The 24,833-nt window shown below is 38.9% G+C and overlaps 3 protein-coding genes across 5 annotated transcripts in view; 2 read left to right on the forward strand and 1 right to left on the reverse strand.

Moving 5' to 3' along the window:
• The first annotated feature begins 2,177 nt into the window (after positions 1-2,177).
• On the forward strand, positions 2,178-7,397 carry mrgbp (MRG/MORF4L binding protein). Its single transcript, XM_057829265.1, has 5 exons — positions 2,178-2,437; positions 3,835-3,956; positions 5,883-5,964; positions 6,045-6,113; positions 6,182-7,397. The coding sequence occupies exons 1-5, from the start codon at positions 2,296-2,298 to the stop codon at positions 6,382-6,384; spliced, it is 618 nt and encodes a 205-aa protein (XP_057685248.1). The 5' UTR covers positions 2,178-2,295; the 3' UTR covers positions 6,385-7,397.
• A 4,958-nt stretch (positions 7,398-12,355) lies between these two features.
• Positions 12,356-24,055, reverse strand: LOC130912478 (outer dynein arm-docking complex subunit 3-like). Its single transcript, XM_057830592.1, has 13 exons — positions 23,980-24,055; positions 21,211-21,332; positions 21,056-21,133; positions 18,688-18,861; positions 17,623-17,724; positions 17,405-17,530; positions 17,078-17,194; positions 16,825-16,974; positions 15,342-15,502; positions 15,058-15,214; positions 13,012-13,158; positions 12,649-12,736; positions 12,356-12,576 (listed from the first exon to the last, which is right to left on the reverse strand). Exons 1-13 carry the CDS (start codon positions 24,053-24,055, stop codon positions 12,458-12,460), a joined length of 1,617 nt encoding a protein of 538 aa, XP_057686575.1. The 3' UTR covers positions 12,356-12,457.
• The window catches only part of LOC130912480 (extracellular sulfatase Sulf-2-like), a 48,013-nt gene continuing 47,010 nt past the window's right edge, over positions 23,831-24,833 (forward strand). For all 3 annotated transcript variants that reach the window (XR_009062611.1, XM_057830595.1, XM_057830594.1), the window contains exon 1: positions 23,831-23,961. The gene's annotated coding sequence lies outside the window, so the exon portion shown is untranslated. The remainder of the gene's footprint in view (positions 23,962-24,833) is intronic.

The following is a 24,833-nucleotide window of genomic DNA, read 5'->3' on the forward strand; positions in this document are numbered from 1 at the left end:
ATCTTAATGTTCAGAAACATGAGATGGTGTATTCACTCACCTATTTGTCAATTTCTTAAAATGAAAACCATCACGGCGAAGGTCTTAGAACTGGTTTGTGATTGACTTATACCTTAATTGCTTGTTATAAAGTGGGGAGATCAAGTATTTGATACACTGCTGATTTTGCTGGTTTTCTCACTTGCAAAGCATGTAGAGGTCTGTAATTTGTATCATAAGTTCTCTTCAACTGTGAGGGACAGAATCTAATACAATAAACCAGAAAATCACGTTGTATGATTTTTAAATAATTGCATTTAATTGCATGAAATAAGTATTTGATACATCACAAAAATCGAACTTAATATTTGGTACAGAAACCTTTGTTTGCTATTAAAGATACCAAACGTTTCCTGTAGTCCTTGACAAGGGTTGCACACACTGCAGCAGGGATTTTGGCCCACTCCTCCATGCAGATCTTCTCCAGAGCCTTCAGGTTTCGGGGCTGCTGCCGGGCAACACGGACTTTCAGCTCCCTCCATAGATTTTCTATCGGGTTCAGATCTGGTGACTGGCTAGGCCACTCCAGGACCTTAAGATGCTTCTTAAGGAGCCACTCTTTAGTTGCCTTGGCAGTGTGCTTTGGGTCGTCATGCTGGAAGACCCAGCCATGACCCATCTTCAGGGCTCTCACTGAAGGAAGGAGGTTGTCAGGCAAGATCTGGCGATACATAGCCCCATCCATCCTCCCCTCAATACGGTGCAGTTGTCCTGTACCCTTGGCAGAGAAGCAGCCCCAAAAAATGTTTCCTCCTCCATGTTTCACGGTTGGGATGGTGTTCTTGGGGTTGTACTCATTCTTCTTTTTCCTCCAAAAACGAGCCGAGTTTAGACCAAAAAGTTCTATTTTGGTCTCATCCGACCACATGACCTCCCATTGCTACTCTGGATCATCCAGATGGTCAGTGGCAAACTTCAGACGTGTCTGGACATGCACTGGCTTCACCAGCGGGACCTTGCGTGCGCTGTAGGATTTTAATCCATGACGGCGTAATGTGTTTCCGATGGTTTTCTTCAAGACTGTGGTTCCAGCTCTCTTCAGGTCATTGACCAGGGCCTGCCGTGTATTTCTTGGGCTGATCCCTCACCTTCCTCATGATCAGTGATGCCCCACGAGGTGAGATCTTGCATGGAACCCCAGAACGAGGCAGATTGACCGTCAACTTGAACATCTTCCATTTTCTAATAATCGCTCCAATAGTTGTTACCTTCTCACCAAGCTGCTTGCTTATTTTCCTGTAGCCCATCCCAGCCTTTTGCAGGTCTATTATTTTATCCCTGATGACCTTACACAGCTCTTTGGTCTTGGCCATTGTGGAGAGGTTGGAGTTTGTTTGTTTGTTTGTTTGAGCATGTGAACAGGTGTCTTTTATACAGGTAAAAAGTTCAAACAGGTGCAGTTACTTCCGGTCACGAGGGTTTCTTAAAAACGAACTAAGAGCCGAAATATTTACTAGTTGGTAATGTATCAAATACTTATTTCATGCAGTTAAATACAAATTTATTATTTAAAAATTATACAATGTGATTTTCTGGATTTTTGTATTAGATTCCGTCCCTCACAGTTGAAAACTTAGGGATACAAATTACAGACCTCTACATGGCTTGCAAGTGGGAAAACCAGCAAAATCGGCAGTGTATCAAACACTTGTTCTCCCCACTGTATGGTCATTCAGCAAGATTCGCCATTGTGCTGCACCCACATATAAAATATTTATATTACTTACGTTGTACACAGAACCCACCTGTGCAAGAGAAATATTGCATAATATAGTTTACTAATCTGCACCCACTGTAGGTAGATTAGTAATAAAAATTAAAATAAATAAATAAACTCTGGCACCAGCGGGGCTCTGTACTTATCAGTCTAGTGGAGGCTGATCTTTTTAGGCTATACAAATACAATATACTGTACAGTGTATTTTGATAAAATATATAATGAGGTACAATACTTTAAATATCAAAGCTTTAAAAACATCGTTATTTGGGAATCGTATTTTGAATTTTGAATCAGACCTCAAGTCGTGGGAGAGAAAAAAAAAAACTAAGAGTTTTGATCACAAGAATAGACAACTCCGTTTTGCTTCTAGTCATAAAAACTGCAGATGATAAACCAAGCAATTTAAAATCAATAGGGGGCGGTAATGCGCTACTGGTTTGGAAACCGCCGCGTTAAGCACAACGAAGAGGAAGTGTCCGACCAAGACTAAAAACATCCGTCCAGAGATACCGGTAAATTTTTGTATCGTTTTGACAATGGGAGAGGCAGACGTAACTCCGACACAGGCAGACGAGAAGCCTCCGGACGCCGCCTTGGTACCTGGCGAAGAGTCTGTGGTGTGGAGTCACGAAGTGGAGGTCTGCCTCTTCCACGCCATGATAGGACACAAGCCTGTCGGTAAGGCTAAGTGCTAATAGCATGGCTTTGTTTCGCTCTGCTGTCTAATAAGTCTTTATCACATAATTAAAACGAGTCATTGTGTGTCAATCGTTAATATTAAAAATATTCATTGTTGACTTTTGTCTAAAATTATACATCTTTTTCTTCCCTTTTTCTGCTTGGAATCGAAGTTCTTTCATTTCAGTGAAAAATTAATGCTACTGCTGCTTCTTGTTTGGATGACGGGGCAAACAAACTGCGGTTAGAATTTATAAAACAGCCCTTTATATTTTGATACGGAACATGTTATAAGTCAATGTTTCCAAAATGACATTTGTAGTGATCAAAGTGGACGTCTATCACCGGAAATAAAAGCGAACTACGTATTGAAATGTAGCTTTGTCTGGGTGAAGCCAACTGTAATTCTTTGAACAATTATTACAGCACCATCCAGCGTTCAAAGTAAAAAGCACAATGCGCCAAACTATGGGGCGCCGTAAAGTTGTACATGCTAAAAATGACATTTTCTCACATTCAGCGCCACAGTGTTTAAAATGTGTGAAAATTTTAGTCACTTTTTTTTCACATTTACAACATTATTTAGTAACTTAAATATTTTTTTAAATAAGAAGTATTGGACCTGAATGTTTAAATCCAGAACAAAATATTTAATTTAAATCTTAAATTTATATCGTATATCCTAAGTGTTCAATCTGAAAACGGTTGGAACTAAATATTTAGCTTTATATGCAAATTTACAAGACCGGAAGTAACAAATTAAAGCTGGCATACACAAAATACTCTTTAAATATTTTCTCCTAAACGTGTATGTTACCTATATATTGTTATTATCACAATGGCTCATGTCCAAGAGCCGACTGCCACCGTTGAGTAGGTTTTATTCATTTTCAATCAACGTAAACAGACAGTTAGAGCTGCTCCAGCTTTTATTTTGTTATTTCCGGCCTCCAGTCATGAGTATTTGCATATTAAGCTAAATATTTAGTTCTAACCGTTTACTGATTTAACGTTCAGGATATAGGATATAAATTTAAGATTTAAATTAAATATTTAGCTCTAGATTTAAAAAATCAGGTCTGACACTTCTTATTTAAAAATAGATATTTAAGTTGCTAAATAACGTTGTAAATGTGCACAAAAAAAGTGACTCTCAAAGTTTCACACCATTTTAAACACTGTGTGGCGCTAAATGTGAGAAAATGTCCTCATTTTCAGCATGTGCTGCTTTACAAACAGCGTCCCATACCAAACGGGGGTGCGTTTGCGTAGGATTATGGGAAATATAGCTTCATGAAACAATTTTTTTTTTTTTAAATCAATGTTGACTTTAAATCCTCGACAAATGCATCAAAACGGTTTAGATGATTACTAACCATGTGTTTGTACATGCGCAGGAGTGAACCGGCACTTTCACATGATCTGCATCCGAGACAAGTTTAGTCAAAATATCGGCCGTCAGATCTCCTCTTCGGTCATCTGGGATCATCTAGGAAGCATGTATGACATGCAAGCACTGGTGAGGACTCCGAAACTGCACGTGTAAATTATAAATTGACCTGTGAATATTCACTTTTTGTTATAATGTACCACAACAGTGCTTGTTTTGTTAGCCTTTCAAGAGGGTTTTCCATTGAGTGTAGGGATGCCAGCTCCCTGGAAAAAAAGATAAGGGACACCTCATCGGCCTGATAACAGTCACCCTTTTATTATTTCCTTGGATGTGAAAAGTGATTTTTAGAAATTAAAATAATTTTACTCAGAACTGAAATAATTATACATATTTGAACGATTTAAGCAAATAAAAACAATATCAGCAATGTATTTTGGAGACTTGCTTTAAATGTTGCTAAATTTTAAAGCATAGTTCAACCCTTAAGGTCCTGAGCCTTATTTGTGTGTGTGTGTGTGTGTGTGTGTGTGTGTGTCTGTTTTTTGTTGTTGTTTTGTTTGTTTTTTAACGTGCAAACATAAATGTTGAGGAATTTTTTTTTAGGTGAGTTCAAATTTCCCTCAGCAAGAAGTTTTGCAAATGGTCACTCCAAATATAATCTGGAAATGCAAACGAAATTGACAGAATACAAACATATCATTCAAATAGTGAAAATAAAGTATACAAAGAGCAAGAAACCAAATTATCGTCATATTGAACATGATTTTTGCTCGCGCTTCATCCAAACCTGTTACAATGTCCCCATACTCTATGTTGCGTTTTGTTTTCATTGCAAGCTACAGTACCTCCTCATCGCATGAGATGAGCAGGATTGTCATTGTTCTTTCAGTTCATTGGTCAGAAAGCAGGAGAAGTGGGGGAATTAGTTCCGCTACATATTCTTGAAAAGTACCATACCAGTGTTCGTTTGTTCGATTTTCATGATAATACGGGACTAAGTGTGTCCCTTGTAAGCTTAATACGAAACGCATACTTTTGTTTCTGAATAACATACGATTCTGTTTTTCAAGGGACGGTTGGCAACCCTAAGTGATTGTTAGTAAAACTTGTGATATATTTGGTTTTGCATTTAATTATACATGTAGTCCCCGGGTTACGATGTACCGGACTTGCACGATTTCGACTTTACGACGCCGAAGTTTCGTCCACAGTTCTGTCTCCAGTCATTTAAAAAAAAATTTTTAATTTTTTTTTTTTTTGTCGCGTAAACATTACCTAGTTCTTGCCATGCCTCGTACCTCAGCAGCGTCGCAGCCGTTTTGCAGTTTCTGCGGGCGTCAGATCCCACCAGCTCTTGGCTTGGGAGTGTCGTGACACCCGCCCCAACCTCTGGGTTCTTCCCTGGCCGCCGACAAAGCGCTTTTTCAGACTTCCTACTTGCTTGTTCTCCTGCTGCTGCTGTTGCTTCTCCCCTGGCGCCGATTCCTCTTGCGAGTCCTGATCCGTTTTTTTTTTTAGTTCAGATGGCGGGCTCGCGTTAAGAGAGGCGACCTGAGCGGCCATGATATCCCCTCTCTCTCTCGCCTCCCTACTCTTTCCACATCGCCCTTTTCTCGCAGTAAAGCGACTTACTCGCGAGTAAAGGCTGAAGTTTTTTTTTTTTTTTTTTTAAGAACTAATAGTCATTCAATACAACTGCATTTACCACGACGTACCTCACAGTAGCTTGTTTTTTTATTTGATCTTATTAATATGACATATAATGCTTTTGGACAGTTATGTTGTATTTAGAGGTACTTAAAGGGTTAATTCCGATTCACGCGAAAATTCGGGTTACATCGCCAGCCTAGGAACAGAACTCGTTGTAACCCAGGGACTACCTGTATAACATATAATCTAATTAGTTGTATGTTTTTTTTATTTAACGTAAACTTCAACTGAAGTATCATAAAGTGGAAACAAAGTCTAGCTTTTTATTTTTGAGGAACGCTAAGTGTGGGCATACATATATTGTTTTTCAATTATTTGTGTGAATTCTGGTTTCATGTGCAGCATGAGTCGGAGATCTTACCTTTTCCCAACTCGGAGAAGAGTTTCTTTCTGCCTGATGACATCATCCAGGAAGTGAAGGAAGGTGCGCGCGGATTGTCTAACACCCGGTCTCTTAGTTCTATTAAAATATTTCAAATATCTGTTAACCCAACATTTCTTCAGGCAAGCTGTGCTCCGAGGAGGATCCAAAGGAGGAACCAGAGCTAGAGCCCCCCTCAATGCATGAAGAAGGTAAGAATGGTCAAAGCAACACACTCACTGTCGTTACCGTATGGTCTTTGATTACGTCCCTTTATCAGGAAGTAACTCCTCGCTTAAGATGTCAGAGCGGACAAACGCAGGACGTGATAAGGAGAAGGGCGGGGTCGAGGGTGTGGCCCCAGGAGGAGCAGGTGGTGGCGCGAAGGAAGCAGAGAAGAGGAAGAGGAGTCGCGCCACGGAGAAACTCCTGTCGTCTTCCAACCCTTCCAGTCCCGGAGGAGCCAAGAGAAGACGCACATGACTGAACAACTGGTCACATGACTAGAAACTGCTGATGGGCCTCTGTTCATGAGCATCATTTAGCGGCTAGAGCTTAACGCTCAGTTGCTTTTAAAGTCTGATCAGCTGACAGAAAGTTAGATCGTCATGCTGCGCGCACACAGGAAGTGGTTCATCATATTTGTCTCTTAAATAGACAATGTCCTGATTCTCTGTAGCTGAATCGTCATGACTGGCATGCTGAATTAGTCTGATGACTGAGCCGTTAGCATTAGCCTGGGGTGGTTTTTGTCAAATTTTGATGTAAGAAGAGAAAAGTTTATTAACTCATTTGAAATTTTTGTGTGTTGGCAAGCAGATGACGCTCTTAATTCAATTGATTCCAAACATATTTAAAATGTACTTTAAGTTATTCATACATTTACAAGTTGTACCAAGAAGCAAACACCACTCTGTTATGGGGAATGCTGAGTCATTTCATGGCTAAATCTCAATTTATTTCCAGCCCTTAACCCTCGCTGATGTTCAAATTGCAGATCTCATTGAGAATTTAAGAGCAACATAGACAAATTGAAATTTGGTGACTGATGACGTATCATGGAGGTGTTATGTCATTGACGTGTCACAAATTGAGAGCTAAAATGGATTTTAAAAATGGACTGTTTCAGGCAGAAAACATCACTTAATTCACATAGGGCCTTCTTGTACACTCAAAGATGCTTAAAATCAGTGGTCTCCAAACTATTCCACATGGGGCTGCAGTGGGTGCAGGATTTCATCCCAACAACACAAGGCACCTTTTCACAAATCTGGTCTTACAAGTGTAATCAGTTGACTGCAGTCAAGAGCTGCTTGTTTTAGCTCAAACCTCATTGGTTAAACAGTGTGCTCGATCGTTTGGAACAAATACAAGGGCCCACGGCGGCCCTTGAGGACCGATTTGGAGACTCTTGCTTTAAATGTTGCAAATAGAAAATGGACTAAAAAGTTGGAAGCCATATAAATTGTGAATAAAAACAAATGATGTGGAAGTTCCAAGTTTTAATATTTTATTCAAAATAGAACATAGAGACATTAAAAGTTTGAACTGAGAACCAGTATCATTTTAAGGCAAAAATGGTTTTGCGCCATGAAACTTTTTTTTATTTTTATTTTATTTTTTTTTTTTAAAAGATGGCACACAGATGGCTACCAATAAGGGGCTGGGAAAGTCAATTACACATATAATGTATGGCTGAAACACAGGCGGTTTTTGCTATGGGCAATGTGGGCGACCGCCCAGGGAGCAATCTATTTGGGGGCGCACAAGCGCCCTCGAGAAAAGAAAAAAAAAATCCGCTAGTTTTCTAGACTAATACCGCTCATTTCCACGTCAAGTTAGTAGAGTGGGTGCTAGGGCGCCCCTTACTACCATGTCAACTGCTGCTGAGAGTCGTGTCACACGACTCTCAGCAGCAGTTGACGTGACTCACGACACACGACTCGTGTGTATCAGAAGAAAAGGCAGGGGGAGACGGGAGGGGGATGAGCTGCTCGCAACTGCAGAGTGAGAGAGCAGGACGAGTCTCACTCACTCTCATAGAGGTTAGATCTTGTGCCCGAACCCTGTCGGGTCAGGTCGGGCCCAAAATGTTACGCATTCACGTTCGGGTCGGGTCGGGCTGCCGTGCCGGACTAATAAATTATTTTTTTAAAAATGGAGGGCAGGCTCTCTGTATTGCGCTCTTGTGCATACACGCACGCACATGAATGCCGTGGCGCCGCCCGCTTTTTCTTCTTGTCCTCCCGCTGTAGCACTTGAGCACGGCCGAGGCACCGCCCTCTTTTTCATTGTCTCCTGTTCTGGTGCCTTGCGCGTGTACACAACTCCACAACTCCTCATCCTCGTGGTACTTCTTTTTCAATATGGAGCAGCGAGAAGTTAAAAACAAGAAGAGGGGGGAATGGAAGAGACAAGAATGCACCGGTAGGAGAGTGAGGTGTGGAAAGAATTTCAATTGATCGTGTAAGATGCAACAAAAAACTGTCGGCTTCGTCGAATGCAACAAATATATACCCAAAACTTTCCAATTTGGCAAGAAAAAGCGTTGTGCATCCCTGCAAGCAGCAGCAGCTGCGAGAGAGTTTTCAGCGCTGCAGGCCACACAATAGATCAGCGGAGAACATCACTGAAACCCGCCGTTGGACGCAATCTTATTCCTGCACGACGACGACCAAAAAAATGGGGTGGTTCGCCCAGGGCGCGAAAGTAGCCAGGACCGCCACTGGGCTAAAAGACCAATTATCACTAATTGGGTCCATTGGCAACATGATTGAGTATGAAAAGGGCTGTTCAGAATTGCAGTGTCACTGCCAAGCAAATTTCTTAATTTCTTAAAGTTCTTAATAGCAGTCTGTTCAGAAGCCTGCTTCTGTGATGGTAGGTTGCATGAGTACGTGTGGCATGACAGCTCTTTCATGGAAAGGCACTATCAATGTAGAGAGGTATACAGGTATTTTAGTTCTAGAACATTTGTTCCCATCCAGATGTCATCTTCAGAGAAGACCTTGCATATTTCATTCAACATGATAATGCCTGACCTCACGCAGGATTGATTACATCATGGCTGTATAGGAAAAGGATCTGGGTATTGAGATGGCCACAAAGTTAAGATGTTGTGGGTTAAGTTTTGGGTCTGTAAGCACTACTACATTATTATTTAAGGAATTTAAATGAGGGGCAACCAATGTGGTGGCTGCTGGCAGGGAACATTCACATTCTCAATATACTTCATTCTCTCATTCTGCTGATCTCACCTGACTCAGCATAGACATTTCTCCTAATACTGGGTTCCCCACTTCATATTACTAACATTGCTTGCGCACTCACCTTACCCTGGCATACCTTGATCCAACCTATCTTCCCACTTCTGATTTGGTTACTAGGGGCTCCACTCCATCACTCTTGTGCAGTGGTTCTTAACCTTGCTAAAGGTTCCGAACCCTGTGAGATTCACATGCGCATTAACCGAACCCTTTGGAATGATAAAAATCCTTTTTTTTTCTTTCTTTTTTTTTTCTCAAATTCCAAATCGATATATCTAAGCTACAAAGCTAAAACCCAGGGGTGAAAGTGGCTAGAATTTCTTGCCGGAACTCTCTGACTTGTAGGTTGCCACGGAGCCAGAAATTTAGTTTATTTATTTATTTGTTTTCATTTTTTTGTGGGGGGGGGCAAACCTCCTAAAACTACTGAAATGCAAACAAAAGCTGTTTTGGTACAGTTATTTCTATAACACATACAAAAATTGATTTTCATTCAAAATTGTATTTTTTCAATGATTTGCAAAATAAAAGTTAACAAAAACGGCAATAGCCCCAACCCCCAGCTCCAAATTTTTATTTTCCATCATTTCCTCACATACTAAATGCCAAATCTCAATTTTAACTACTTAAGAACATAGCATGTATATTAAAGTTGAAGTTAATGTAGACATTTACTTACTAAAGATATAAGTAACATACATTCAGAAAAATAAGTACAAATGACTTATATTATGCAGAGTGAAATGGAGTATATTCTGAAGATCGCGCAAACATTGACTTATTTAAATCATAAGGAAATGAATAAGTAGCCTAACATAAATGAACAAATATAAGTCCAAAGTGCACATGGACAGCGAAGATGTTCTGAACCTCACCATCAGAGCAAATAAAACTAAATATGATAAATAACCCTCCTCAACTCTTTCGTTGCTCTTAAAGATTTGATCAACTTTATGTTGCATTGCCCTTTTTTGTCGCATCAATTCAACAACCTTTTTCTTTTTTGCTGTTCCAGAGAACATGCACATTTGAACCACTCAGAGCTAACTATCTCTGCTGATGACATGTCAGTATGTCAGCCAACTGAACGGATAAATGAGTCCAGACGTTTTGCCTTGCATTCGCACATTGACGTGACTCGTCATTGTCAGACTCAAATAACTGTGGCAACTCGGGAAACCTCCATGCCATCCGTGGAATAAAATAAATAATAAATATCGGTGGAAACGGATTACGCTACACAAGCACTTTATTATGCTTGTTGTTAACACTTGTGTATGTAAATCTGATGTTGGTAGACTGTTTTCTTATTGGAGATTAAATGCATGTGTGGCAGCTTAGCAATTTTTTTTTTTTTAAACATAGCGTTTTGACAGTTGTTGTCATATTTTCGGAATCAAAGCACCATGTACCGGAACACCATTCCAGCCCTGAATCTTATACTGGAACTGTGTTCCGACCCTGAATCTCATACCGGAACTGGGTTCCTGATCGTTCTGGCCCACTTTCACCCCTGCTAAAGCCTAACTCAATTTCCATTCAAATTTCTTGTTATTTAGACAGCATGTTTTAAACAAGGGAAAATGCATGTTTTTATCTTTATGCCTGCAAGTTTATCAGAGAACTAAACCAAGACTGGCCCAATGCGCATATCTTAGAATTTTTCATTCAAATTTAGAGGAATTTATCTTATCTTGTTCAATATCAAACCTGCTTGGTTGCATTAACCTTGACCGTGCAGTTTCTGTCATGTTTACATCTCAAATGATAACAAATTTAATGAAAAAACCAGCACAAAATGATTGCCAAATTTGTACTCAAATGTTAAAAAAATAAACATGAATCTTTTCACAAATCCTATAAAAAGTGTGAATTTACAACAAATAATTTTGCCTTTAGCTTTGCTTTTCACATTGGAAAATAAAGTTAAACTCAATTATTTTCACAGTTTCTATTTTTGTTTTCATATCGACGTTCTCATTCTATCGCATCCTTGCCTCACATACTATTTTCATGGCGTAAAACGTGATGCAGATTTATTTATTTATTTTTTTTTTTATGTCAACGCAGTTACCCATAGGTCTGCTGTATTTCCTCATACCAAGTGAGAGTCATCCTTCCACTGAGCAAACCAGCTTTTCCCATCAGATAGAGGACTAGCAGTTGAAAGAACTGGAATAAAGCCTGTATATTGTGGACTAACCAGTCCAAAACCTGGTCTAAAACGCTACTTTGCCTAAATTTAGTCAGCATCCAAAAATAAGGCGCTGTGTGTCTTAACCTTCACTGAACCCCTTAGACTGACTCAACGAACCCCTGGGGTTCGATCGAACCCAGTTGAAGAACCACTGCTCTAGTGTCCTCTAGTTAGTAAGATTAGTCACATCGTGATAGCACCGGACACCAGTACATAGACTAGGCAGCATGTGTATTTAACAATGTAATATTTTGGGGGAAGTTTTTGTTCTTGTTATTCTGTTTGTTCTTCCTTTCTTTCTGCCCCCACAAAACCCTTTTACATCCGCTGCTTTCTTTGAAGACACCACAATATAAACAGCTACCTAAAATCCCATGTGGCACATTAAAACTCACCAACCTATAAAGACAATAAATAAGACACCTTTAAGATCTTACTACTGACTATTGGATTTTAAAGACCTTTTTATGATCAATATAATACAACCATGTTTGATGTGACCATAAACAGGGGGAAAAAATGTTTATTACGTTTCCCTCTAGAATCGGCAAAAGAAAATTATCAACGTTGGAGTAAAAAAAATAAATAAATAAAAATACAAGATAGCTTTTCTACGTGGCGCTCATTGCATCTGTCGCTACATCGCTTTGAACTCAATCTAAATTATAACTTTTCTGTCTTGTAGCTCTTGGTAGTAGATCTACCAAAAATTTGTCTGAGCCTCTTGTAAACGTCAAAGCTTCGGTGCTTCACCATTTTCTCATTCCAACTGTCCTTGTGATTCACACTGATCACACAGTAAGCTTTTTTTTTTTTTTTTTTTAAAGAACTTGGTGCAAGCATCGAATTTAAATTTAGAAAAATTGTGGGGAAAATGCTCATCAAATTGAACAATTATGTGTATTCACTTGAATGTTGATTGAAAAATGTATGGTATTTTTATTTACCTGATTTTACACGTTGCCACAACCTCTTTGGGTTGAGGCTCCCAACCTACCTACTGGTCCACCCACTTACTGGATCGACCACGTGATCTATGTACCTACCCACCAAACACCCTGCTATCTCCCTGCCTTGTCTTTCAGGATTTCATTTATTTGCCCTTTTTTCCTTTCCAAGATTTCTTGTTGGACATGGCGTCAATCACTAGCTGAGATCGGCGCTTCAGCGCCTCTCGTGTGAGGATACCATCATCCTCTTCATTATCGTCCTCTGAAAACCAACATTTCAAATTGGAAACGATGCTCATGCTGGGCATTTGAGTGTGAGTGTGCGCAATCTCACCATTGGTTATGAGGCCCATCTCTTGGTCTTCAGTCACTACAACTCGCTTGTTATATGTAGGCAGTTGTTTCTCAATTGTAAAATAGAACTGCACAAGAATAAATGTGTGAAAACGTGACAGATATGTATTTGCACTGAAAATGTGTTCCAAACTGTCTTTGATGATATACTGTATGTTTATTGTCTTGACTCTTGATTATAGGAAGCTTTGTGTAAAAATATAGATCTAGTTATCACCGCTATGAATGTATTAATTTTATTAATCTAGGAGACATAATGGACACGATGTGAGGCCACAACTATGAGAATGCAAACATTCCTCATACGCCACGCAAAATCTAAACCTCTCCATCTATGTCTTACCTCTTCTTCCTCCATGTCCTTTGTAATCTCTTCGAGATCTTTACCATGAAGCTTGCTCTTCAGTAACTGCACCTTCCGTTCACACTGATTGAGTAGCACCACCCCAAACTCCTCTGAGTTAGGAGACACATTTGATGGTGGTTCATTCTTCAAGGACAGAAGAGGAGATATATGAATAAACTAAATGTTATTTTCATCTTTGCAGCCTGTCCCTATGAGAAGAGTGAGGGTGCCAAAGGAATTTGATGGCAGTTTACCAGTAATAATGATATAGCAGTAGAAGAAGAAAGTCAATTTAGAATAGAGATTGGCTTCAAATGTTATTTTCATATAATTTGATTAATTACTTCATAATCAATACATCTTAAATACGATTTAAAGGAAGCTTTGAGTACTTTATACTGTGGGACAGATAAGTATTTAGTCAACCACTAATTGTGCAAGGTCTCCGACTAAAAAATATTTGAGAGGCCTGTAATTGTCAACATGGGTAAACCTCAACCATGAGACAGAATGTGGAAAAAAAAAAAACAGAAAATCACATTGTTTGATTTTTAAAGAATTTATTTGCAAATTATGGTGGAAAATAAGTATTCGGTCAATACCAATAGTTCATCTCAATACTTTGCTATGTACCCTTTGTTGGCAATAACGGAGGCCAAACGTTTTCTGTAACTCTACACAAGCTTTTCACACACTGTTGCTGGTATTTTGGCCCATTCTTCCATGCAGATCTCCTCTAGAGCAGCGATGTTTTGGGGCTGTCGTTGGGCAACACGGACTTTCAACTCCCTCCACAGATTTTCTATGGGGTTGAGATCTGGAGACTGGCTAGGCCACTCCAGGACCTTGAAATGCTTCTTACGAAGCCACTCCTTTGTTGCACCTGCTGTGTGTCTGGGATCATTGTCATGCTGAAAGACCCAGCCACGTCTCATCTTCAATGCCCTTGCAGATGGAAGGACATTTTCACTCAAAATCTCTCGGTACATGGCCCCACTCATTCTTTCCTTTACACAGATCAATCGTCCTGGTCCCATTGCAGAAAAACAGCCCCAAAGCATGATGTTTCCACCCCCATGCTTCACAGTGGGTATGGTGTTCTTCGGATGCAATTCAGTATTCTTTCTCCTACAAACACGAGAACCTGTGTTTCTACCAAAAAGTTCTATTTTGTTTTCATCTGACCATAACACATTCTCCCGGTCCTCTTATGGATCATCCAAATGCTCTCTAGCGAACCGCGGAAAGGCCTGGACGTGTACTTTCTTCAGCAGGGGGGCATGTCTGGCAGTGCAGGATTTGAGTTCCTGGCGGCGCATTGTGTTACTGATAGTAGCCTTTGTTACTTTGGTCCCAGCTCTCTGTAGGTTATTCACTGGGTGTGGTTCTGGGATTTTTGCTCACCATTCGTGTTATCATTATGATGCAACGGGGTGAGATCTTGCATGAAGCCCCAGATCGAGGGAGATTATCAGTGGTCTTGTATGTCTTCCATTTTCTAAAAATTGCTCCCACAGTTGATTTCTTTACACCAAGTGTTTTACCTATTGCAGATTCAGTCTTCCCAGCCTGGTGCAGGTCTACAATTTTGTCTCTGGTGTCCTTGGACAGCTCTTTGGTATTGGCCATAGTGGAGTTTGGAGTGTGACTGACTGACATTGTGGACAGGTGTCTTTTATACCGATAATGAGTTAAAACAGGTGCCAATAATACAGGTAATAAGTGGAGCCTCGTTAGACCTCGTTAGAAGAAGTTAGACCTCTTTGACAGCCATAAATCTTGCTTGTCTGTAGGTGACCAAATACTTATTTTCCACTCTAACTTAGAAATAAATTCTTTAAAAATCAAACAATGTGATTTTCTGTTTTTTTTTTTTCCCACATTCTGTCTCTCATGGTTGAGGTTTACCCATTTTGACAATTACAGGCCTCTCTAATCTCTTCAAGTAGGAGAACTTGCACAATTGGTGGTTGACTAAATACTTATTTGCCCCACTGTACATCATACATTTTTTAAAAAATATAACCGTCGTATATTTTTTACCAGAGAAATGGGACTAAGTTTTTCTGCTAGGTGCTCCACTCCAGCTTGGATAGTGCTCAGGGTTGCAACAAGAGAAGACAAACATTCCTTCGCTTTTTCACAGTTCTGCTGTCTCACAACCAGCTCCTGCTCACACTCTTCCAGCTTCTTCTGCTCACTACAAATAGGGAAAAGTAAGACACATACAATATATGTTTTGTACACAGACATCCCTCGTAGTCAGTGAATGTGGGATTTTTCTGGAGCAAACGTGATTACAGTAATTAATACAGTAAGACTCTCACCTGGACAGTTGTGTTTCTCCTGAATATTTCATGTTATCCAACTCCTCCATTAACTGCACCTTCTGTTCCCTTAGCTGCTGGAGAACATATTCATTCTCTGATTTCATTGCTTGAACATGTCGGTGAGTCTCCCTCTGGGTGTTGAAACGATCCATGACCTCCTACATATACCGGTAAAATGCACAAATATACTTATAATTCGAACTATCTTTATTCATCGTAGTTGCAGTGTGTATTGAGGGTTATGTAAACCAGTGGTCTTAGCATATGTTATTGCTCTTACACCAAATTAGGATAATTCTACTTTTTGATATTGCTGCGCAACATAAAGGGAACTGGATCAAGCCCCATGGATGCCTAATCTTCTAAAGCACAACAAGAACTGAGCATTATAGGTGATTTTATAGGGAGTCTTGTAATTTTTGGACTATAAGCCGCTACTTTTTTCTTTCATTTTGAATCCTGCAGCTTATATTCCAGTGCGGCTTATTTGTTGATTTATTTGGGTTAATAGGTAATATTTTATTTGACAGTGGCGTCATAAGACTGTCATAAGACAGTAATAATTATGGTATGACAAAATCATAGGCATTGCTGAATGCTTTTGACGGATGTCATTACGTGTCATCCAGCAAATTATGTCTCTAACTCCATGTCCAGCTTGGATCTTTTGCATCCATTCAAAAGTGAGATCATTTGCCGGATAACACTAAATGACATCTGTTATAAGCATTCATTAATGCTCATGACCGTGTCATGTCATAATTACCATGGTCTTATGAATGGTGCCACTGTCAAATATAGTGTTACCAAATACCAAAACTAACAATTAATGAAACAACTGGAATAGTAACTGAAGACATAACTAGCACAGAACATGAATTTTGATAGTTATTTACATCTGTAGTGCTGCAATGCATGCAAGGAGGCATGTTGGACAACAACAATATTGACAGCAGGTGGCAGCAGAGGTTAACTGTCTCCCCCAAGTGAGCAGTGATGGCCGAATGAAGCTTCTTGAAGCAATCAAGCTTTGCAGAAAATTGGTTCAAAGCTTAATGGTGGTTCATTTGGTTTTGTGACAGTCAGGTGATGACGCTGTGTTACCGGTTAATATCTTTTGGTGTAGATAATCCATAATACATTGAGGACAACTGCGGCTTATAGTCCATTGCTGCTTATGTATGAACAAATGCCCTTTTTGTGCCAAATTTGGTGGTGGTGGGGGGGGGGGCTTTTACTCAGATGCACCTTATAGTGCGTAAATTACGGTAGTTATTTATCTCTTTCGCTATCATCGGCGGCCAATCCATTCTGACTCAGAAAGCTGGTAGTTCATTGCCGTCAATGAGACTGAATGAGTAAAGGACCCAACGCTGCATGATAATGACTTAAACTAGGGAGGCAACAGGCTTGCTGCATTTGTAGACACCAACAGTAAGAAATCACAAAAACATAAATGCTTTTGTTTCCACAATGGTACCTGTGTATCAGAACAACCAGTGGCTTCCTTCATAATTTGGATGGTCTCATCAAACACGCTGATACTCTGTTCCATTTCTTCAGACATTTTAGCAGCACCAGCTTCCGCTTCAGTGTTCAGCTCATCCTGTTGTACGTTTTTCCTTTGAGCCTGCATGTCACAATGTTCACGTTAAGCATGTTATTTTAAATTATACTGTAAGGATTTGCTCATGCATGTGATCATACCAAATACAGTATTGAATGAGACTAACATCTATCTTTTCAGCCCGGGCCTTGATCTCCTGCACCCTTTTTCGGTAGACAGCCAAAAGATAATCTTTCTCTTGGTGCTCCTTGAAGAAAACCTCCTCCAGTTCCTGTAACTCAGCCTGGGAAAACGAAAAAGAAAGGATGACAAATGCCTAAAAAAAACATTTGTATGTTCAGTGAATTCCAGTAGTGTGTGGATGATGATGCGGGAGGATAAGTTTGGTGTGAAGCCCTTGAAGCAAGATCTGAAAACATTTTAAATTATAGACCACATTTAGAAATAATTTTTAGCGATCACAGTGAATTTCAAACAATTTCAATCATTTTACAATTGCTGTTTCCTTTAAGAGTTGGGCTTTGTTGTTCATATCTTGCACTTCCTGCAGTTCCTTCCTGTACTTTTGGATTTCTGCTTCCTGACTGTCAATCTGACCCTGGAAAGTTGGATTTTCCTCCTACCAAATAAATAAAGAGGAAAAAAAGGTTCGAGGCAGGATTCGTTCCCAAAAAAGGTGTTTCCAATCACCTTGGCGTACCCCAAGCTAACCTGCAACTGACGTTTCAGTTTTAAATAGTTAGTCATGATGTTTGCGGCCTCCTTGCACTTGAGCTGGTTCTTCTCCAAACAGGTCTGCAGTGACCGCAATTTCTGCAGATATAAAGAACAAGATACGTAGAGTGTCTAAGTTAGGGGTGTCCAAACTTTTTGCAAAGGGGGCGAGATTTGGTGAGGTAAAAATGTGGGGGCTGCCCTTGGCTGACATCCTTTACGTAGAACATTATATTTAAGCAAATTTTAGCAAGCCATTTTGTGTGTCACATTTGCTTTTTTTTTTTTTTTTTTTTTTTTTTTTTTTAATTTTAATTAATAATTTCAACAATCTCGCAACTAGCCTTTGTGGCGTTCTCTTTTGACTCTCGGCCTCTTGCGAAATACTGCTGCTGTGAAAATAAACTAGCTTCAAGTTGCTTCAATTTCTTGCTGCGTATCGTCCCTGTAATCTTGTCGTACATGTCAGCCTGTCTTGTTTGGTAATATAACCTCACATGGAACTCTTTAAAAACAGCGACTGTCTCTTTGCAAATGAGGCAGACACAGTTGTTACGTATTCTAGTGAAGAAATAGTCCAATTTCCACCTATCTTTGAATTGTCGGCTGTTGCAGTCAACATTCGTTTTGTTGTTGTTGATTGTCCCCATTCAAGAAAATTGGAAGTAAAGGGTAATGTTACTTAGAGTGCTGCTGCCTTTTAGTGGGTAAATGAGGCACAGCATTTAGTGTGTAAGCTACTTCATATGCTGGTAGCAGTATTGCTGACCAATTTATCAAGTCTGTGTGCGGGCCAGACGTTATTGATTTTATGACAGTGGCTGGGGGCCGGATGAAATTTGACCACGGGCCGCTTTTGGCCCCCGGGCCGGACTTTGGACATGTCTGGTCTAAGTGATTGTTCACTCATTCACTGTCAGTGTTCCCAGCTAACACGATTATTTGACTTGTGTGGCATCAATTGCAGTGAATTAATTATATCAAAGTGGCATTTCAGGTTTAGTTGTTGTATCTAAACCCAGATAATAGTCTCACAGTAGGGTACAAAATTAGGCAAAACACCATTGTAATCTCCTCCTTTTCAGAGATGGCCTGGTTGCAGCCCACAGCTTCCAGTCTGAGGCACTCCCTTTTCAGGTCCTCAAGACGGCGCTGGTGAGTCAAAGTAGTGTGTTTAAGGGCGTTGAGTCGTTTCATCTTGGACGCCACCCGGTGCTCAAGTTTGGACAGGGCTGCCTAAGGAGACAAAAAGAGATTCCCCCTAAATTAATGCTATCATATTTATTGTTAGGTTTAATTTTCAAACCTGAAAAAACGACTGAGCATCGAAAAAAATATTCAGGAAAAATATGAGATGTGTTAGTGTTTGTTCATAGCAGAGTCAACATGTCCTAATTGTGCCTAATTTGAGCATTTTTTTCTTCATGTCAGTCAGCAGAGGCTGAATTCCTAGTTTAGCATAATTTACCCCCCCCCCCCCACACACACACACACACACACAAAAGTTGGAAGACCATGAAATTTAAAGTCTTGAAAATTGGATTTTATTTAATTAATTAAAACTCAACATTCAGGGTAAACTGGACTCAAGGCTAAGTTTACACAATTCAGAGTGAGGAGCAGAAGTATTTGCACCCCTTGTGGTTTTGCAAGTTCACCCACAGATGCATTTCCTTTTATAGAGACATAATCTTTAAAAAAATCAAGAACTTGCATTGTATGATTTTTTAATAATTTATAATTTACTGGGGTTCTATTTGTACCCCTGAGAAAATCAGTATTAACATTTAGTGCAGAAGCCTTTGTTTGCAATTACAGAGGTCAGACGCGTTCTGTAGTTCTTGACCAGGTTTTCACACATGGAAATAAGGATTTTGGCTCATTCTTCCACACAAATATTTTCTAGATCTGTCCGGTTTCGGGGCTGTCGTTGAGAAACACCAAGTTTCAGCCCCACCTAAAGATTTTCTATTGGATTGAGGTCTGGAGACTGGCTAGGCCACTCCAAAACCTTGATATGCTTTTTACGCAGCCACTCCTTGGTCAGCTTGGCTGTGTGCTTTGGATCATTGTCATGTTGGAAGATCCAGCCATGACTCATCTTCAAGTCTCTGACTGAGGAAAGGAGGTTGTGGCTCGAAATCTGACAATAAATTTCACTATTCATCCTCTGCTTTATATAGTACAGTCGTCCTGTCCCCTTTGCCGAAAAGCAGCCCCAAAGCATGAGTTTTCCACCCCCATACTTCACAGTGGGGATGGTGTTCTTGGGATTGTACTGATCCTTCTTTTTCCTCCACACACAATGAATAAAGTTTGCACTAAAAAAGTTCAACTTTGGTCTCATCTGACCACATGACTTTCTCCCATGACCCCTCTGCATCATTCAGATGGTCCCTGGCAAACTTCAGACAAGCCTTCGCGTGTCCTGGCTTCAACCTTCTGAGCAATGCATGATTTTAAACCATTACACTGTAGTGTTCTACTGACAGTAGCCTTTAAAACTGTACATCCAGCTCTCTTCAGGTCATTGGTCAGCTCCTGCCATGTAGTACTAGGCTAAGCCCTCACTTTTCTGGTCATGAGTGATCCCCCACGAGGAGAGATTTTACATGGAGCCCCAGTCCCAGGTAGATTATTTTTTATTAAATTGCTTTCCAATTGTCCCATAGCCTTTTCCAGTGTTGTGGAGCTCAACATTTTTTTCTCTGGTGTCTTTCGAAAGCTCTTTGGTCTTGACACAGGTGACAATACTGAGCTCAGACGGATGGTGGGTGGGTGGTTAATCATGGTGAAAAGGTTTTTTTTTTTTTTTTTTTTTTTTTAATTTTAAAGTACACTATTAACTCTTTGAGTGTCATAATTATTGCTGATTGTCAGGGGTACAAATACTTATGAACCCCAGTAAATTATAAATAAATTATTTTAAAAATCATACAATGCTATGTCTGGATTTTTTTCAGATTATTTAATATGCATCCATGATTAAAATTTCAGACCTCGACCTATTTTCTAAGTGGGTGAACTTACAAAATCACATGGGGCGCGAATAGAAATATATTACTAATGTATTACAAATGTAATTATGGTCCCCCAAAATTGATTATGCAATTCAACTCATTTAATCAAGTTCACAAAATTAATTTGATGAGTTAAGAGGATTCAAAATAAAACGTGACTGAAGAGAACTTAAAGAACTTGAGTTTAAAAAAATAAAAATAAAAAAACGATAATGAGTTTTAATGACTTAAAATCTTTAATTAGCATAACTATTAGGAAATTTTGAGCTTGACTTCTTATGCCAGCTGACGTACATATTCTTAATAGTGTGTCAAAACAAATGATACGTGTAATTCGCTGTAATGTAGCTTTTGGGTCAAGCTGAAAGCAGCCAACATAAAAAGATAATATGAGCAAAGTACACAAATACCTTTCCTGACACTGATGGCCCAGTGTCCTTTTCCATGCCTCGGCCGTGTAAAGCTGATTGGATGAATTGTTGTTCCTCCTACGAAATAAGAGTTGAACGTGATCAATTGCAGATGTTAAATGTGATGTATGATGAGTGTTTCTTGTTTTCCTCACAGCCTCTGCATCTGACACCCTCTTCTTCAGCTCCCTGTTTTCCTCCTGCAGCTGCAGGATATGCTGCTGGTTCCTTTCCAGGGCTGAGCGAGAGTTCTCATAGGAAGCGCTCATGTCGCTCTCTGACCAGTGGTACACATCATTAGTTAACATTTATTGAAGTCGGTGGGATAGTGTGTTGATTGAAGTATAACCCAGATTGCACACAACTGTTGCAATGTAGGTTTAGGAAGGTACGTCATCTGGCAGTTAATAATGTCTGACATGGAATGACATTTTGTTCCACTCTTTCATGTATAACATATTGTAGGTCAAAATGATTGTGACCTCTTTGAAGTGTGTAATCGATGCAATTTGTGATTTTATTGTAAGTGATTGCATATCACACCACTCTGCAAACAAGCAGATTTGCAACTGGTGAAGATGTAACATCACACCATGCCTTATGCACCCAATCAAACTGCCTGACTGACAAAAAAGGAAGTGGCTATACATATATATAGACGTTCATGTTTTGATTTATTTTTATTTTATTTAAATAAAAGTGTGTTGCCTAGACAGTAAAAGGTATTTTTCAAATTTATGTTTTGTTGACAAAATCATTGATTTTATGACACCCCAACCTCTGGTCCCGTTAGAAACGCTCAGCAAAAAACGCCATACACCCGGAAATATCTACCAAGCTACGGCCCGCCTCCACATTTGATCCGGCCCCCTGAACAATACCAGAGAGCATTTTGATTTTTTTTTTTTTTTTTTTTTCCAGTAGTGTTATTTATTTCCTGTCTTTTTTCTGTGAAGAACCCAGAGAGGGTTATTTGGTTATTATCTATTGAATTAATATTATATTATATTATATTATATTATATTATATTATATTATATTATCGTTTTTATTTTATTTACTTTTGTTCCGTGAAAAATCCAGAATGAGTTATTTGATTGTAGCTTTCTGAAAAACAATAAATTTTTACATTTAGGCACTCCTGCAATCGTCACACTTTTTCTGTTAAAAACTGAACCCGGCCCCTCATCAGAGACGGGAAAAGTTATGTGGCCCTCACAGGAAAAAGTTTGGGGACCCCTGATCTACTTTTTCGTTTTTGTGAAATCATGTGTCCCATGAGTGTCTTCAGTCTTTGAAGCATTGAAGGCCAATTACGTCATAATCAGAGGTGGGTAGAGTTGCCCAAAATTTTGGGCAAATTTTTAAATTTAAGTAAGAGTAGCGTTACTTCAAAATAATATTACTCAAGTAAAAGTAGAGATCCAAAAAATGTACTCAAGTACATGTAAAAAAGTATCCAGTGAAATGAATACTCAACTAACGATTAATATTGTGAGTACCTTTTTTTTTTTTTTTTTCAACAGTGGTATTTTTTTCTCTCAGCACAAACTTATCTATATGAACTGTTGTTATAATGATACTGTACAATAACCCATTACATAACCACATTAAGTCAAAGAAATAATAAAAAAAATATCATTGAATTCCGGCGAGAGAAAAAAAAAGGACAGAAATGAAGCATTATTCATTTATTATTTATTATTAGGCCAAAGAGCATGAGTGCCCTCTAGTGGAGAAAATAATTCCTAGTTTGAATAATGAATTGTTCCTTCATGGTTACTATTATGAAATGAAAAGGATCATGTTCTGTGCAGAATAAAAACTTAAAAGATATACTTAAATATATACTTAAATAAAAACTTTCGAGTCATGTTGTGGGCAGCGCTCTGTCAAATACTTCATTTTTTTACAGTGCTTTAAAGACGCCACGTGATTGAACAGGCTGGCGGGATAATAGAATGGCAAGCTTGTGTCGGATTGGTGTAATGCAGTCATGTGATTATTGTTGCAACGTCTCATTGGTGAAATTGGTAGCGCAACTCTTGGCATCGCTGGCAAAAAAAAAAAAAAAAAAGTAGAATAAAGAGGCAAAATGGAACGACTGTTGTGCAGCCCAAAGAAGCGGAGTAAGAGTAGCGTTTTTTTTTTTTTTTTTTTCACAAATCTACTCAAGTAAAAGTAAAAAGTATGGCTTGGTAAAACTACTCTTAGAAGTACATTTTTCTCAAAGAGTTACTCAAGTAAATCTAACCTCTGGTCACAATACTGTATCAACCCACAAAAAATGTATAGGACAATTTCTAGTTACACATATTTGTCTCATTGTGTGATCATTCATTTCAAAATTACCTTTCTTGAGTGTCCCATAAGAGCACAAACAGAAGTTTAGAATAAGGAACCATTGACATAGCCACTCCAGAGCCCTGGAACTAACAAATAACTGACAAACTGCACGGAATTTGTGTAAATCAACACCACCGACTAATTAAACTCCTGCTAATTTAAAGATTACGCATGATTTTAAAAAATCTGAACCTCACTTCAAAATAATAATTAATATAATAATAGTAATAATTATAACAATATATTGTATATATTATTTTATATAATAATAATATAATAATATAAATATTGCTGACTCTGCTGACATGACAGCTTCATTTACATGACCCCACCCCCCACCCCCCGCACCGCCCCCTCAAAAGTCAAACTCCGCCTCGGCGAAGGACTCGACTGACGCAGTCTACTGAACCTGAAGAGGAACTCAGTTCACGCCTGATTTCCGCCTGGAAACATAGTATAACCAAGCCTGACCCTCTGTATATGTTTTGTAAACATTATGCGCGGGGTCTGTTAGAGATTAAAATGTAAAAAAAAAAAAAATTGAGTTGACAACATATTTACGTGAGTACCAGGCTTTACCTAAAAGTTGAAGTTTCCTCTGTAACTCCGCTATTTGGTCGTGCACCCAAGATTTGGTGTTTTCTGATTCAAACATGTTTGCGGTATAATTTTCATATACTGTTGCGGTATAATTTTTATATACTGTTAAGCATAGCAAGGTCACATGTATTGACAGTGAGGGCACTTGCTGTCTAGACGTGCGGTAATTGCCCAGTCACGTTGCTTAGTAACGTGTAAACGCAACTGTTAACCTGTTCTTAGTTTCCTCTGATTATAAGTAGGTGTGGACCTTGTGATGTCATTTATGATTTAACTTTGCCAACGTGCGTACAGCCATTACCTACCATGGCACTGAAATATGCGCATTCACAGCCAGTCATCCCGGTTTAAAGGAATTGGACGTCTGTCGCCATCAATAGCCTTCAATTAATGAAATACTATGAAAGAAAGAGAAAAAAACACTTTAGAGTGTTGCTCTGGACTGTAACTAGTGTATATTTCTGTTTTTATTCATTTTAATTGAACTGAATAATTTATATAAATAAATAATAAAATAATAGAAAATAAATAATTTAATTTAGTTTTATTAACAGTGTATTAATTCATAAATTTATTTATAATTATAAAGAAATAAATAGAATACTGATGAATAATTACAAAATAATAATATAATAATTGCTAATATTAATTTATTTACAATTTATACATAAATGCATGTATATATTGTTTTTAAATGACCTAAGATAGTCAGTCACTTGCCCTATTGGTTAACGGTCTCAAATTTTAAATAAATGGATAAATAAATAATGATCATTTTCAAATTAAGAAAGAAAATAGTCTCTTGCGCCTTGGAGGGTTTTAAGTGTCAACTT

The sequence above is a fragment of the Corythoichthys intestinalis genome, chromosome 2, assembly GCF_030265065.1.
Source record: "Corythoichthys intestinalis isolate RoL2023-P3 chromosome 2, ASM3026506v1, whole genome shotgun sequence".
Classification (NCBI taxonomy): domain Eukaryota; kingdom Metazoa; phylum Chordata; class Actinopteri; order Syngnathiformes; family Syngnathidae; genus Corythoichthys; species Corythoichthys intestinalis.

What these genes read in the sequence shown, in the direction of transcription:
- mrgbp (XM_057829265.1), top strand. Translation starts at nt 2,296, where the DNA reads ATGGGAGAGGCAGACGTAACTCCGACACAGGCAGACGAGAAGCCTCCG. An exon ending in GATAGGACACAAGCCTGTCG is followed by an intron (nt 2,438 to 3,834) that starts GTAAGGCTAAGT and finishes GTACATGCGCAG; the next exon opens with GAGTGAACCGGCACTTTCAC. An exon ending in CATCCAGGAAGTGAAGGAAG is followed by an intron (nt 5,965 to 6,044) that starts GTGCGCGCGGAT and finishes ACATTTCTTCAG; the next exon opens with GCAAGCTGTGCTCCGAGGAG.
- LOC130912478 (XM_057830592.1), bottom strand. Translation starts at nt 24,055, where the DNA reads ATGTTTGAATCAGAAAACACCAAATCTTGGGTGCACGACCAAATAGCG. An exon ending in GGCCATCAGTGTCAGGAAAG is followed by an intron (nt 18,862 to 21,055) that starts GTATTTGTGTAC and finishes TTGTCTCCTTAG; the next exon opens with GCAGCCCTGTCCAAACTTGA. An exon ending in CTGGTTGTTCTGATACACAG is followed by an intron (nt 15,503 to 16,824) that starts GTACCATTGTGG and finishes CGGTATATGTAG; the next exon opens with GAGGTCATGGATCGTTTCAA.